This window comes from Brachycentrus maculatus, unplaced genomic scaffold, assembly GCF_059751285.1.
Source record: "Brachycentrus maculatus isolate JH-2025_06_01 unplaced genomic scaffold, ASM5975128v1 h1tg000115l, whole genome shotgun sequence".
Classification (NCBI taxonomy): domain Eukaryota; kingdom Metazoa; phylum Arthropoda; class Insecta; order Trichoptera; family Brachycentridae; genus Brachycentrus; species Brachycentrus maculatus.
This window is the reverse complement of record NW_028280868.1, coordinates 3,405,408-3,422,359: the sequence shown is the minus strand read 5'-3', so window position 1 is coordinate 3,422,359 and position 16,952 is coordinate 3,405,408. Positions and strand designations below refer to the sequence as shown.

Below are 16,952 nucleotides of genomic sequence, written 5' to 3'. Positions count from 1 at the left end.
TTAATGTAGGTACCAGTGGGCTGATGTTCTTGTCTTTGGAGACATCTTAGAGCCCCATTGAGAGAGCTGCCGTCATCCCACACCGGGAAACGAATGGGCTCTAAGGTGTTGGCAAACCACTTGGGCTTATCCCCTATTTGGTGGGGATCAAACACTCCGGTGTGAACCCTCAGGAAGGCCACATTGCTAGGGGTCAGTGACCACTCAGCCAAAAATTCAACCGCCTGAAAAATAGAATACTTTAATTGATATCTCAACATAGATGAAGATGAATATGGAACTCTGGTTGTTTACAGGGCTTACAACGTGTCAAAGGCTGGTTCAAATGATCACTTTATAAATGTGTAAAATTCACCACTCTACCCATGATTAACAACCACATTACCTACTCAAATTTCGGAAGTCATATTTATGGTTCAATTGACACCTTCTTGCGCATGCTTTTTCTTCGGGACCATCTATAGTTGAGTTTAATAGGTATTTTTAATTTACAGATACTTTAATGAGGTGTATGTTAGATTTGATACAAATAACTCCTACGTGTAGATAAACCCAGAATTCGTGAACAAAGATTTGGACACGCTCAAAACATTGGAATAATTAAAAATTATATTATATTTTGAATATGGAAAGCATTAACTTTGTGGATCATAGTGATATATTATTTTGAGGAATATAAAGACTTCCACTCACATTCAAATGTGAGTGGATCAAAAAACAAAGTCTTTTTATTTCTCAAAATAATATAAAAGTTTTATGGCTAACACAACAGTTCACATTCATTGAAAAGGTTTTTTTTAAGCTTTAGAATATAAATTGTATTTTTTAATGATAAATAGATTACCTGAGTTCTCGAAAATTTGTTCAGAAAATGTGTTGTTCTCGGTCTTGATCTCAAAAAGCTATTTATTTGAAAGGCGACCACAGGCCTAGGATATAACCTGAGAGTTCGAGTGTGTTCCGTAAAGTTTGCCAGTAAGTTTTGAGAGTTGAAGAATCGAACCTAAAAAGAAAAAGAAAACCACATATGACTTTATACTTTTACGTATTATATTACTTGGCAAAGTGGAAGGTAAATGCAGCATATGAAGAAAACATATGACATGGATTAAAAACTTGAGAAATTGGTTTTGCTGTAGCACTGAGTTGCTGAGTTTAAAATGGGTGCAGGTGAAGCAAAAATTGCCATGATTGTCAATTCATGTATTTAATGGAATGTCCCTCGATTCGTCGACATTAAAGACTTGCATTTTATTAAAAAGGATGAGAAAGGAAGGTATGAAAAGTAATAACAACACAAAGATCAATGAAGCACACTTCTTGCAGATGGTGGAAAATCATACAAAGGACGTTAGTCCACTACACAGGATTTCACCGACCGGCAGTCCGGTTTTGAAAAAATTAAAACGACTACGACAGTTTAGCGTGATCGAATTTACGCGCAACGTGTTTACACACCGATCAAGAGCACTGATCCGAAGAAATATGGACAAAAAACAAGCCAATCCAAGCCAATCGTCATTTTAAAACGCTAACTGACGTGCCGGACGGTAAAATTACACGGAATTCCGGGTAGAGGACAAGTGCCCAAAGGGTACCAATTTTTAATGCTTTATTATATTTTTTTCTTCCCCGTTATCATTGCTTAATCCTGAACTTCATGACCTATTAAAATGTCTGATATTCTGTGCACAATTACTATCCCTTTTGGTCCTAGGCCAAGTTGAAGACAACGTTCTGCGAACTCCTTTATTTGGTCTGTCAAACATAACATTACTATCCAGAAATGAGGGCAAGCTACTCACCATGGCTACCCGAGTGGCTACATCTACAGAATCCACATCATTCCCGTAGATAAGAGGGTTGAATCCGGTGAACCCTTGGCCCTGAGATATAGATAGACGTCCTGCAGCTGGAGTAGAGGGTCCGGATACAGATTGGCGCTGGCCTCCGGAAGGTCCCGGAATAGAAGGTTTGTGATCGACGCTTGAACGGTGGGACGGGGACGTATTGGCTGAAGAATCAGCCGAGCTGTAATGCCGGGCGCTTTGGACACTGAAAATTTGAAAAAAAATATTTACCTTAATTTTAATAGGCTAGATTCAATATTTTAACAAGAAATTACAATGAAATAATAATTTTAAATTTCATGATTGATATTCAATTAAAAATTTATGAATTCAAACATAAAACAATTAAAAAATGTAAAGCACAAACAACAAAAATAAAATTATTTTAAGGGTCCCATTTGGAGTGTTATAACAGGTAGCTATTATTTGTGAAACTTCATATTGTATCTGTTAAAAAGTTACAAATCGAACACTGAATTTTTTTTTGTTTTAATTTATAAGTCAATTTGTGTATTTTCATCCCATAATACCAGTTGGATCCAAGATGTGGGCAGTTGAATATTCCATCATATTTTTTTCTATTAGTTTGAAATTCTACCACCAGGCAGTCCTAATGAACATACTTGACTTCTAAATTATCAGCAAGACATTATCAAAATGTCGATAATAATAATTGGGGATGTTGAAGTAAAAATAAATCACATCTCCGTTTTTAGACTGAGACAACCTGTTGTAAGGATTAACAAGTAAAATAGAAATAATAAAAATATAATATTTTCAATTTTTAACAAAATATTACACAGGAGGTTAAAAAACTATTAACACAGAATTTAAAATAAAAATATATTACGTGAGTGTCGCTCCTCCAACATTATCCCTCCTGGATGGCAGAAGAGTAGCGGCACCCGGAGGAGGCTGATTTCCACCATTGGTATTCATATTGCTGAGTGCCTGGTAACATGTTCAATATTGATATGGCATAACATACTACAGTGAAACCCGGATTTTACGTACCCGAATTGAACATTTGCCGCCAACTACGTGTAATGATTTCAGTCCCGATATATTTTTGTACATTTAATACCCTCTGTTACATTTTTTTCTGCGATTTACATCAAATATATATAAAATATATGAGTTCCGCATTCTGAATCGACTGGATGGATAGATCACAATAAAGTAGATTGAGGGTCTCAAAACATATTTTTCAAGCATTGGTGGCATTCAAAATATAACTTTGAAATGTTTATACAAGATTGAAAAAGAATTACACAAATAAACAACAAACTAATCTACAAGTTTTTTTCAAATAAAATTTTAAATGTTGTATTTTTTTAACGTTTGAATTTTTCCTCCAATAAGGTTCCAAAAAACGTAAAATATGGGTTTCACTCTATTTCATTGATACTACTAACATTCCATAGAAAGTTTCCTTTTTATTACTTAAATTTATCGCAGACTTTAAATTTATGCAGTACAAGTAACCAAATATTATATAAAATATTATTGTCAATGGAAACCCTTCTATGTGACATGCTCCATTACATACCAACATGATAATTTATTATGTTATGTTTTTATTCAAACTAACCTATCTAATAATCCGTGAAACAGACAGGATTTTAATTTGCCCATTTCATTGGGGAATTTAAAAATGTCAAAGAAAGAGTCACCAATCATGATAAATAATTTATAAAAATAAACTAAAAAATTACACAACGCGGGACACAAGTGAATTGTTTCTTGTGTGTGTGAACTGTATAAAAGCACATTACGTTTTATCATCCTCCTAAAAAATATCTAATTTGTCTAGCAACATTTTTCATAAAGTCTATAATATTGTATCGTTTGGATATAATTCTGCAAACAAGAACCAACACACTAAGTAAGAAATACATATTAGTTACATACTACATACTAAACAGAAGATTCTCAATTTAGAGGGATAAATGGTGAAACAAAATCTCAGTTAACTAATCTCTTTGGAATGTTTTAAACATCTTCCCGGTTAAATTGATCTCAGTAAATAACAATTTTTTTGGATTTGATTTGCAGTATTGATCTATAAAAATAATTATTATCTAAAAAGATATTAACATAACCAGTGCCTTCTATAAAATAATAATGGATCATTACACAAGTTTGGGTATGATTTGAAAATATAATTCAACAGGAAAAATTTTGGTGAAGAATTTTATAATCTCATTTTTTTCTTAATAGCAATTTAAATTCCATTTTTGTAAAAAAATAATATTGGTTGATGAAACATTGATAAACTTATGGTGAGGCTTATATTTTATACAGAAAGCACTGGCAAAAGTAGATTGCTGTTTTTGTTTTAATTACAAGTCTAACAGGCATGGTCTATTATAATACATGCTTACTTGAAAATAACAATATCACTTATATGATATAAATAATATAAATTAGTTAAATAAAGTAATTATTTTTAAATCATTCAAATAAAAACAAAAAGGGATAATTACTGTCGAGCCAACCTGGTCCATCAATTGCATTGCCTAAATTTAAAAGAGAGAAAATGTTTTGTTAAACTTACAGTGCAAGAGAGTAAAACACAGAAATTTTGTGAACCTAACCCGTATCTCGAAAACCATTTAAATTCACATGTTATTTTAGTGCATCAAGACATGCAAGCAAATCATTTTAATTCAATTACACATGAAGATCTAATACACAAGAAAGTAGACATATTATATTTCATTCCTTTTTTCGTTATTATAACTTTATCTTCACTCATATTTAATGTCCCTTAAATATATATTTTTAAAATGAACATTTTACATATCGCTCACTCCTTTCAAGAACGTCATAAATCAAAAATCGTCAATTTTCAGTGGTACATGTTTTCGGAATGCCCAGAAAATGTACTATATCCCAGCAAAAGCGGTATATTTTTAACATAATATTTACCCGCTACAGGGCAGAAAGTGTTGTTTTTGCATTTTGAAGAAGATATGTTTTAATTATTTTTTTAAATATACTAAATATTTTTCAAATGGAGAAAAAAACCTTCAGGTTTAACCTAAAAAGATATGGTGCACATTAAAAAGTTCAATAAGTGACTTGATATTTATTTTTAATACATTGTATTATATTTTTATACTTTAAAAACGTTCTCCTGAAAATAAATGTTTTTTGATTTATGACGTTCTTGAAAGGAGTGAGCGATATTTTAAATACTCATATATTTTCTTACGTCCTATTTTCTTTTTAAATTTGTTTTAAACAGTCAGATTAGGGTTAATAATTCACATTGATAAATAATAAAGTGCCCAATTAGTAAAATTATGTGCGATAATCATAAAATATTATTGTATTATAAAATAGATAGTATTTAAAGTTTCTAACTACTCAAATTTAAAATTTTGAAATAGAATAATATTTTTTTTTTCTTTAGGAAAATTGACATAAAAATATTGTGATAGAAATTTGGGGTGCTTTAATGTCATATCAGACAAATTTACCTGTTTTAGATGATTTTTCAAAATGGTTCCTTCTGGTTCTGGTAAAGTTGGCAAGTCTTGGTCATTCCCAGTTGGTGGAGTCAGTTTATTTGAGTCCAAATCAATGAGCCAAATATCATCCGGTAATCTAAAGTAGTAAATTTAAATATAAGATATATTTAATATAATTTTGAACGGCAGATCCATACTTGATTTACCCAAATTAATATAAACAAAACTGGAAAGTAAAGATATTTTTAAAAATAGTAAAGATATGCTTAAAAATTATAATTATTTTGCTGTATTCAGACAATAACAATGTGTGTTGGTTTTAAGAAACGTCTGAGACATTACTATCTATCATTAGAAACCTAACTGTCCATCAAACCTCATCCCTTATTTTTTCCCTCTTTCTCCTTGCCTAAACTCCCTTTATCCTTTACCTTCCTTATTATCATCAATTTGTAATTTTTGTTTGTTTTTTTTTTAATGTTCAAGTATTATCTACCCTTTGATTGCAAGCACCTATACAAGGTATCAAACGTTTTGACTAATATCACTAGTCTGTTTTTGGTTTTTTGGAAGATTTTGCTTTTTAGCAATAAGCACGCTGATGTACTTATTTACTTTCTGTACATGAAGTTTAAATAAATAAAAACAGCATTTTATATGAAGTGTCAAAGTTCCGATGTAAATATAAAAATAAAGAAAATAAAAACTGAACACCCACACAGCTAGCAGGTAAAGACAAATTTAAACCTAAAATAACAAAACATTAAACAGCATATTGCATAATATTTAATATACTCTATCATATGATTAACTGTCATATCGACGTGCCCTACGTAAAGTGCTCTAACTACATTTTTGTCAATTTTGAGATATTTAGTGTACGTTATCAACTGACCGTTATCTACAAATATAAATAAAACAAAAAAAAATTATAAAATAAGTTACGCCTAGTTTTCAGGCGTGTAAGACGCTATCTACATCGAATTTTTTAAATAAACTGAACTACTAAAACGCTAACTACTTAATTTTGACAATGCATAAAGTTTTAAAACGATTAACTACATGATTTTATCGTGTTTTTGAATGTGTAATACTAGTTTAGAATTTCAGATAAAACCGTTAATTAATAAAAAAAAAATACGTTGAAAAAATCTTCTAAGCTATCTCCTGTAAAGTAACAGATTTGCAGACAGTACTTTACGTAGGGGCCGTCAATATGAAACATAGAGGTTTGCACATCTTACTTCATGGTTTGGAATAAATAGTTCTCGTTTTCTAGAGAATAGAAATTCAATCAAATAAAAAGGCATTATTCTCACCTAAAGTTCTTTTTGTACATCAAGAAACTAGCGGGGATCCCGATAACAAATGGTGTCGGAGCGAGTAGAAGTTGTTCGGCACAGCTCATGCAAGTGGGAAGAAGAGGTATCACGGGGAACATGTACTCCAAAGGATAGATCATTGTCACAAATGCCATTACTGACATAGAAAGAGCATTATAATCACGGGACTGGAGAACCAATTTATTTTCTAAGAGGATCAATGTAAGTACTTTCAGACATGTCTCCACTCCTAGAAATAAAAAAATTATAAAACACATTAAACATACAGTTTTATTCTAAATAATTACAAGGCGTCAATTATTTGATTACAATAAAAAAATTAACCCTTATCAGCACTCAATGGTGCATAGGGCACTGCATCATATATATATATATATATATATATATATATAAACGGAGTGTTATCTTGATCATTTACACATGAAGGAAAGGTGATCAGCCCTCCGCTTCAAGTACCAGTCCAGGGTAATTTTGTAATTATTTACTGCCCACCAACATTTAATATACAATACACATAAGTAAAAGATAAAAACATAATATTATATGTAAATAGTTTAACAGTATTTTGATCCTTGTTACGATGAAACACATTAAAATAATGTATTAATACAAATATTAATACATTGTGATTAAAAAGAACTGAAATATACACCTATTTTTACAAACACCCATTAATTATTCTTATTATCCTTGTATGTTCAAAATAGGATAAAAAAATTATAAAAATGATAAAAATTGCAAAAATATTTTTCCTGTCAAAAAATAATTCCTTCCATTTTTTTTACAATTTCTTGTACAATTTCTTTATAATGAAAAATTAGTGATATGGTCATTTAATATTGCTGATAAATTTGTGTTTTGAGCAAAATATAAATTAAACGAGTGAATTTTGAAATCCTTACCTAATAATTCCAGAGGTAAATGCAATGGGAAATCAACTAAGGAGAATCGTGTATGATCAGGTAATGCAAAGGTCAATGGATCATGGACAGTTGGAGACAATACTTCTACTTCAATTCTTGTCTTCCCAGGAATGGGAACCGGCGCAGACAAAAGTCTCAATATCCATGTCTCTATTTCTCTTACGTCATGAATTACAATGCTCGGAGTATTATCATACGACTGGCCTGTCAACACTGACCAAACTGTGTCCCTGGAAATCAAATCATCAATTTTATATCATTATAAAAAGATAATGTTTTAACCCTTTGATTGATGAGTTTTAATGAAGATTTTATTTGGAAAAGTGGCAGATTTTTTATTTAAAATATATGATATTAAGATATGTGGGAAATATACTAAATAATGCTGATATTGGGCGATAGATTCCACTTTAGTCCAAACATATAAAGTCACCCTTCGAGAATGCATTCAAATATCTCATAAAATAATACGGGAGAATAAGGTTGAGCCATTTTGTTACCGGGGTGCCCATACCAGGTACGGGCAAATCCAAATAGGCCCCTTTTTGCCAGTATGTAGTACGGGCAAATCCAAATAGGCCCCTTTTTTGCCAGTATGTAGTACGGGCAAATCAGGCAAAGACGATAACAGCATTATTAATCATCCCTTGTCTGTACTCTATCAGATAATGCATCATTAACTTAACAATCAATTACATAACGTGATGAATTATGCGCTCCAAGTGTAAATCTAAGTTACACATTCACTCATAATCCAGTAACTCATAAAGAACATTTATACAATTCCAATTGTGATGCTAGTCCACTAAGCCAATGTGTGTATTGGCATCTAACTAACTGGCTAGAAATTCCATTTACAACAACCCAATGGATATGCCATTAAAATGTGTGAATGGTGAGCAAGCTATAGGTGTCGAATGTTAAAAATCATTTTAATTTAATGGGATGCAGATGACATATTGAATATTAACAACTATAACCAAATAAATAAAGTTCATATTAAATTGATAATATTTACCTTCCTGTCTGTTTTGATGCACCCACTCTTTTAGGACTCGATGATTCATTACAAGCATCTATCAACTTTTTTAATATGAAAAGGCACTCACGAAAAATTGAAAAAAATGGGTGATGAGATAAAAGGCAAAGCGATGTTAGAGAGTGATTTCGAATTCTCTGAAAAATAAAACAATAAAACATATTAATCATCTCTTACAAGCAGGATTTTTTTTATAATTAAAATATAATTTGTGTCGGGTTGTAGACCCGTGGTTAGTGTCTCGGACTCTTGAGTCTAAGTTTCTCGGTTCGAACCCATTCTACCATAATTTGATACCTATTTATAATAATGAGCCTGCTTAGGCTCACAGAAATAGAATGAAATTTAAGTATTTTTGTAAATAATATAAAACACAAATACTTGTTTTAATTTTTAAAATCACTATAAATATTTTATTATAACTTAATTATAATGTCTACCAGTTTCCAAGCTAACAGCTTCTTTTTCAACACTAATTAATACTATAAATATTTAAGTATTAATCAGTCTTGAAAAAGAAGCTGTTAGCTTCGAAACTGGTGGACATTATAATTAAGGTGTATTTTAAATATTTATAGTGATTTAAAAACAAAGTTATAATTTAATTTTAAAATGAAAAATCACAAAGTTATTGCTTCAAATATAAATTATAGGATTATTTTATTTAGAAAGAGTATTTTTTGGTAGTGGGGGGTGTGAAAAGCCACCAACCTGCCGTTTTCTGGATGCTCTTGGGCTGGGCGAATGGCTACCTCCACTTTCTGAATCGGGGGCCGGAGTGATTCCCACTCTTGGCGCCCCGGATATAAGGTGTCCGGGGGTATCAGACCCTCTCCGCCCCGGACCGCTAAAACACTCTCGGTCAGAATCGCTAGGCGCCACATTGCTACTTCTATAGTCACTAAAACATAAACAAATTTAATCCGATCAGAGAAAGTTACTAAACATACAAAATTTAATTTACGATTGCAATTCAATTTATTTATTTATAATTAACATACACATTACAAACTAAAATTTAAAGCTTTATAGTCAAGCATACTCTGGGGAAACTCGGTCGGGTAGAGCCAAGGATAATAGCCATACTCTCTCATGTAGAGATACCTTACAAACTTCTTTTGGACTTTCACTACCATAAGAGAGTACCTACTTAGCTCGTGTGGCCCCCAAATCATCGAGCCACTCTCGAGTCTACTTCGCACCAAGGAGTTATAAAGAGTTCTTAGCACGCGGGTATTTTCGAAAACCCTGGCAGTACGCAGAACAAATCCTAGCATTTTCAATGCATTACCACTGACCGCCTCTATGTGATCGTGAAATGTCAGGGTGCTCATAAACCTAACGCCCAGATCTCTAACATTCGACGCTCGCATCAGATTTTGGTCGTTCATTTTGTAGCAATAAAATATAGTTTTCAATGTGTGAAGGGGAAACAAATTTGGCTTTTATTTAAATGAATTTGCAGCATTGAACATTATTTTATTTGTTAGGGAATTATCCAACTTGTACATTAAAAATGTTTTTTTTAAATAGTTAGATTGATAATGATAAAGCCAATGAAATAAATCCCCATTTATGTTATGAATACTGTTAAACATTAACCACCCTACTCTCGGGTTATTTTCAGGCATATTTTTTATAAACAGGAAAAAAAATCACAATGTTTGTAGTCACAAAATATTGTCAGGTATGAAACCTGACAAAAATTTGTCAGCGTATCTGGTACGCATTAAATATTTTTGGAACAGATATCTTTTCTCGTAACGCGTAGGTCATACGGGTTAGCGTGGAATGGTGAAGAAAAACTGTGTGTATCACGTACGTGCAAGGATGAGGGGATAAAAGGTAAAGTAAAACATGAACATTCACATATTTAAATGTTCGCAAGCTGAAGGTTTGCATATAGAGAATAAGCTACAGAAGTAGTTACTGATAGTTACAGAAGTTAATAAGCTTCCGTAACTTACAAGGCATTTTTATGTACCTAATTCATAATTATACAATATTTACCTAATTTATAATCTAACCTTTCCCCGAAAGATAAACTGGTAGTACACAACTGGTTTCAATCCTAATGTATGGAAGTGAAGCATGGAGTTGGCAATAGAAGGATGACAGTAGACTGAATGCAGTCGAAATGCGATCTCTCAGAAGAGTGTGTGACAAAACTATGTTTGATAGATGTTCGAATAGTGAAATAAGGAAGGAATGCAAAGCTGAGATAAGCTTTATCGATAAAATTAAGAAAGGTGCGTTGAGATGGTTTGGACATGTGGAAAAGGTGAAACAAATTTATTAGGCGAATTTAAATGTAAAAAGGAGCAGAGAAAGACCGAGAAAAACTTGGCACGATTAGGTATGCCAAATACTTGAAGGCGGTCAGGTTAGGAGTCGAAATAATCGGCGGGTATGTATGAGGAGATGCATGAATGTGGAAGAGGCGGAGAATGTTTGCAAAGACAGAGCGGTGTAGCGTTATATTCTCTCTGCTTACCCCTGCGGAGAAGCGGCGTGATAGGTAGTTAGTTAGTATAATGTACTATCGACTGTTGACGTCAAAATTCGAAATTTGAATCTGTCAATGTCGATATTATTTCGTTGTACCAACTAAACGATGCTACAGAAATTCTTTTTTTTAACTGGCAACATTCCATAAAGAGGGGGAGTAACTCCAGTTTCTCAAGTGTATAAATTATAAAAAAATTCTTCAAATTAATTTTAATGTAAAGGTTTATTATTTGTGTAAAATAACTAAATTATCCAACAAACATTAATTTAAATATGGAGTAGATATGGAATACTAATATTTTAAAAATAAATGTAAAAAATTAAAAATAACTGAATGTAGGCTACATACTATTAAAGGGTAAATAGCCATAATAGAAGAAGAATCAGGTACCTACTTAACTAAATAAATAATATTTCACCACATTACGCAATGAAACATTATCCATCCTTTACCAAACAATTATTTGTTACTTTTAAATCATTCAAACCGCGTTTTTTTTATTTGAGATATTTTGAAAAGATGTCGAATTCTGTCAATAGAAACCAATCCAAGATTTTGTTGGAGTTTTAACGTCTTGTATATATAAACAGCTGCCTAGTTTATGTTGAAGCTTATTTTATCTTTTTTACCATTTATTTTCTCACCTTGAAAATGCTGAATCGGAACTCTTTTCCATACTTTTTCGCCATGATTCCCTCCGAAATGTAGATGACTTATCTCCTCTGTGCGTTCCGACACCAATATTGCCGCCAGCCTTTTCAATGGGCCGATAAAAATTTACACATATGCCATATCTCGTTTTCCCTGCAATGATAACGTGTTTATATGGTAATTAGTTACAACTACTTGATTATGATTCCATCTGTTATTTTAGGTCACACAATGACGATGAAAAGAATGGAGTTTTTTCGTCTTTTAATTATTTATATAAGTTTACATTATCAATATTTTCTATTTAAAAAAAAACAGATAAATTACACATATTACTCTCATAATGTAGACTTAAAATGAGGTGTTTAAATGCAAAAATAACTAATTCTAGTTTAAATTTGCACTGCGAAACTGTGAATAACTGATCAAAACTTGTCAAAACTATTTTCACCTGAATTTAGTTATTTTTTAAAAATACAACACATTGGATTCTACAATATTGTGTGAAATATTTTTAGATTTTTTAAAGTTCAAAATGGAGTAAGCCGGATATCTAAGTGACATCTCAAATACATATTTACAAATTACAAATATGGTTTTCTTCATACCTGAATCCTTATCTGTTAACGTGAAAACAAATGACGACGCTTCTCGTAAAGCTGTTCGTTTTGGACCAACCGAAACACACCCTTCCGGTTGGCAAAAATAAACCATATCCAGAGGGAGACCGAAATCAGAATGATCCGTCGGAGGATAACGTCTTAATAACTCTGGCGCCTGTGTAATTGAAATATAATTAGATTATTTTGGAGATAAGTAAATAACTCTTTATCCTAAACTAAAGCAACGGTAATCTATAATAATAATGACTTAATGCTATTTTGTTTTTAGGCTTGTATAAAATGGATGTCTCTGTCTTAAGTTGTCATTAGTTAGACGCCCCGCAGTTTTTTTGTCATTGAAAATAATTAACCTTTCTGGGAGTACAAAAATTGATGTCCGACTTTGTCTGGGGAGTGGGTTCTTTTTACGTAGAAAAATTCTTCATTTAATCGATGTATGCATTTTGAAGATAGAAATTATGTTTAAATAATTTTTAAAAAAACACCTTTTTAAAATATTTTTCGATTAAACAAAATTAAACACAAATATCCACAGATGTCATTGCCATACAAGTTACATCATACTAACTGACAGACGGACTTCGACGTTCATTAACGTCGATACTCCTTTAATGAAAATTCCCACTGACGTTTATTTACGTCCATACTCCCGGACAGGTTAAACCTACTGATGGATTAACATAATCTCATTTTTTCAGATTGTGCACAAAAAGTGAATCCTAAATATAGAATTCGTTAGCGAAAGCATATTTTATATGGAAAAGATGACATTTAAACAAAATTGGGTATTGATTTAGCTGTACTTTTTTTAAACTACAGCTAAATGATTTAAGCATAATACGTACAGTATTATATGACATGTTTTTTAACAACAAAAAAATCTTATTTATATAATTTGTTTCTAAAAATACATGTATATATTATTTATCTATATTTTGGGTCTATAGGCATAGCCTGTGTTGAGCCGAAATACTTACATACTAAAGTTTAGTACAATTTATAGAAATAAAAATATAATTAAAATAAAATGGTCCGGATTCATCGTAAAAAAACGTAGCGTTGTAGATTGATATAAATGATTTGAATATTTAAATTTAATTCAATAAATAACATTTCTTTCCATATATCGCTCACTCCTTTCAAGAACGTCATAAATTAAAAATCGTCAATGTTCAGTTGTGCATGTTTTCGGAATGCCGAGAAAATGTACTATATCCCAGCAAAGCGGCATATTTTTGACTTATTATTTACCCGCTACAGGGCAGAAAGTGTTGTTTTTGCATTTTGAAGAAAATGTATTGTTTAGTTATTTTATTAAATATCCTAAATATTTTTCAAAGGGAGAAAAAAACATTCAGATTTTACCTAAAAAGATCTGTTGCACAGTAAAAAGTTCAATAAGTGGCTTGGTATTTACTTAATACATTGTATTCTATTTTTAAACTCTAAAAACGTTCTCCTGAAAAATCAAGTTATTTGATTTATGACGTTCTTGAAAGGAGTAAGCGGTATGATATATTTTAATCAATTATAATTATCATTACCTTTATGGATTTAAAAAAAAAATATTCATCTTAAAAAGATTTGTGAATTCGGATTATGTATGTTAATTTTCGTACAAAAAAGTGGATACCTTCTAATAAAAGAAACTAATTACAAAAACCAAAAAATAAATATTACAAGCATTTTGTATTATTTAATGACACAGCAGTGGATATAACCACTTTTGTACACAAAATCCAGGCCCTTATAATAAAAAATATTGAAAAATCATTTATTTACCTGTACCGGAGGGTTGCAATTGCCTTTTGCAGAACCTTGTGAAGGTCTTGCTCCTACTATAGCTAAATAGTCCAATAAACGAGGACATAAAAATTGCTTTTGGATATCCATTTCGGTAATTAATTATAATTTATTTTATATACACGAAAGTCTTTGAAAATGAGCATATATTATTCATGTCACCGCACTTTGAATGCTGTAGAACATTTTGTGTCTTCACCCCGTCGCAAAACACGCGATACAATTTTCTTTATCGAAAGAGACCACGGTTTTTGGAATCTGATGTACATTATTTAAGCATTTTTATCTGAAAGAAAATCATTAGTTATTGTACAATAAACAAATTTAAGTAAATATATTTTTAAGAATAAATAAACGATTACATCATGTATGATTTTAAAGGATTAGATGTTTGAGGGGGTGAATTTCAAACCCAGCGATAATGCGTTTTTTAACGTGGCGCAGAAATCGGAAAAAGGTTTTAAATTAATTTAAAAAAATAATAGACTATTGTGCTTGCATCAATGTTCCGAGAATATAAAAAAAGATGACTACTGTTTTCTTTTTAATTCTAAGAAAAAATAATATCCCATCAACAGAAATCAACTTTTAAATAATAATTCTCCTCGTAATAGATATTTTGGTAAAACATTTTGATACAAACATACACTTATTGTTTATAACATGAAAAATAAATTCATAAAATTTTGCATTAGTTGGGAAAACGATTACACGATTTTTTTTTGTAAAAAATAAAACGCAACATGAAAATGTTGATTCATTTTCGAAATAAAAGGTCGGTGACCTTTTTTTTAGATTGTGTTTTTTTAGATATTTCTAATTCCATATGGAAAAGTTCTAAGTTCGTTATCGTTTAGTACCAAACTAAAAACCGTTTTAAGACATCACAGAATATTCGTTTTATTGATGATCTTGTATAATTCGTATAAAATTATTCTTTTGGAGATTCTGTTAGCCGATTTTTTTTCGTAAATTTTGTTTTAAATTTTATATTTATTCACAAAGCTCGTTTTAAGTTTATTTCTATAAATCATTAAATACTGTTTCCAAACAAGTACCGATTAATCAAAATCAGGATAGCTAAAACTGTTCTCTTTATTTCATCTCAAAGTAGATTATTAATACAATTAGATTATGTGATTTGAGAATTATGACAACTCGCGCACATATAGGACATGACCCAAATATTTTCCTGCCCTTGACACATTTCCCAAGGCTGTCCCATTTAGAAAGCCCCCGGCAGGGTAGGTGGTAAAAAGCCAACAGGTTAACCTACGTTTCTCTGGACGCTCTTCATCTATTATATTTCTGGTATTAAAATAACAAATTCCCTTAAATTATCTTCCCCATGTTATCATAACTACTTTCATTCAGCTATAACTACTGACTTAATCGCTCTTTTTAAAGGAAAAAGGGTGTGGTACGCTGAAAAAATACTCAAGGCCACGCGCCTATAACATTTTACAACCTCGTGAAGACATTAATCGGTAAGAATATACTTGCAAGTCTCAAAAACATATATCTGGTGTTTAAAAACTTTAATGTTATATTTGCCATGAATAAAACGTATCAAATTCAGTTTCTTAGATATCTCTATCGTTCGACTTTATGGCGAAACGTTCCGCGACAGTTTTAACATAACACTTCAATTCTTATCAAAAATGTCATAATACATATACAATATCAATCGGTTCCGGGATGTCCTTGCTAAGTGCGTCATAATGGGAAAAGGCGGCTAGGGAAACTCGTTTTGTAGTGCGACTGAACATCGGCAATCGATAAAGTACGGTGAACGGTAGCTATACGTACCGAGTAGATACAGACGTAGATGATAGCGTACGAGGATTTCAGCGTATTTGTGAGCTCCTGGGATAACGTTCTGGGGTTATACCATCGCGACCGGTGGGAAGGGAAAATTATTTTACGGGTTCAAATAAAACATTATGACTATTAGACTGATTGACATCGTTATACATTGACATAATTAATATTTCGAAATATTAATCTTTTTATTATCAAATATTTCGTTACGCGCCCAAATGGACAAAATATCTCAAAGTAACGGGAAAATAACTTTAACATTTAAGATGTTAAAAAATAGTGTTAATCGCGTAATTTTTAAGAGTTTTACGAATTAAGCTCCGGTTTATTAAAAAAAAAAACTCCGATTCTTCTATCCAGTATTGCCTTAAAACTATAATGAACACCTCTGGTTGCTATTACAAACTTTATATATATATATATATATATATATATATATATATATATATATATATATATATATATATATATATATAAATATATATATATATATATATATATATATATATATATATATATATATATATATATATATATATATATATATATATATATATATATAGTTTGTATATATACATATTTGCTGATTTTAGTCCATTTTTTATGTATCTTTTGGTTGGAAGCATATTATTGGTAAGATATAAAAAAAACCGCGATAAAAAACAGTATATTCTATCCGTTTGCGGTCAGAAAACGCCGTGTATGAAAATATTTCTTACTATATTCGTTGGCGAGCCAATGTAGTTATATTTAACAATATGAAAAATACAGAATGTCAAGTTCTTACCTTGGTATTGGCGAATCCTTTTGAAGAATGTAACGTGATCACGATTTCTATACATGCCAAAGAAGGGGCTTTTTAGCAAAGAAAACTATGTACAATGCTCCCCCACTCTCGCCCATTTCACTTCTGC

The 16,952-nt window shown here is 31.2% G+C and overlaps 1 protein-coding gene across 7 annotated transcripts in view; it reads right to left on the bottom strand.

The window, feature by feature from the left end:
* The window catches only part of Rab3-GEF (Rab3 GDP-GTP exchange factor), a 47,628-nt gene extending 30,676 nt beyond the window's left edge, over positions 1-16,952 (bottom strand). For 5 of the 7 annotated variants that reach the window (XR_015837457.1, XM_088259253.1, XM_088259257.1 and 2 more), the window contains exons 1-14: positions 16,826-16,950; positions 14,197-14,503; positions 12,400-12,568; positions 11,785-11,944; positions 9,343-9,532; positions 8,611-8,768; positions 7,572-7,822; positions 6,646-6,898; positions 5,336-5,462; positions 4,337-4,369; positions 2,701-2,801; positions 1,806-2,055; positions 845-1,003; positions 14-224 (exon numbers count right to left, since the gene is read on the bottom strand). Coding sequence is in view for 6 of the 7 variants with exons in the window: in XM_088259253.1 (XP_088115379.1) it covers positions 14-224; positions 845-1,003; positions 1,806-2,055; positions 2,701-2,801; positions 4,337-4,369; positions 5,336-5,462; positions 6,646-6,898; positions 7,572-7,822; positions 8,611-8,768; positions 9,343-9,532; positions 11,785-11,944; positions 12,400-12,568; positions 14,197-14,307 (2,173 nt within the window). In the remaining variant the exon portion in view is untranslated. Of the gene's footprint in view, positions 1-13; positions 225-844; positions 1,004-1,805; positions 2,056-2,700; positions 2,802-4,336; positions 4,370-5,335; positions 5,463-6,645; positions 6,899-7,571; positions 7,823-8,610; positions 8,769-9,342; positions 9,533-11,784; positions 11,945-12,399; positions 12,569-14,196; positions 14,504-16,825 lie in introns of all 7 variants that reach the window. The other 2 variants (XM_088259256.1, XM_088259255.1) reach the window with 2 other exon arrangements.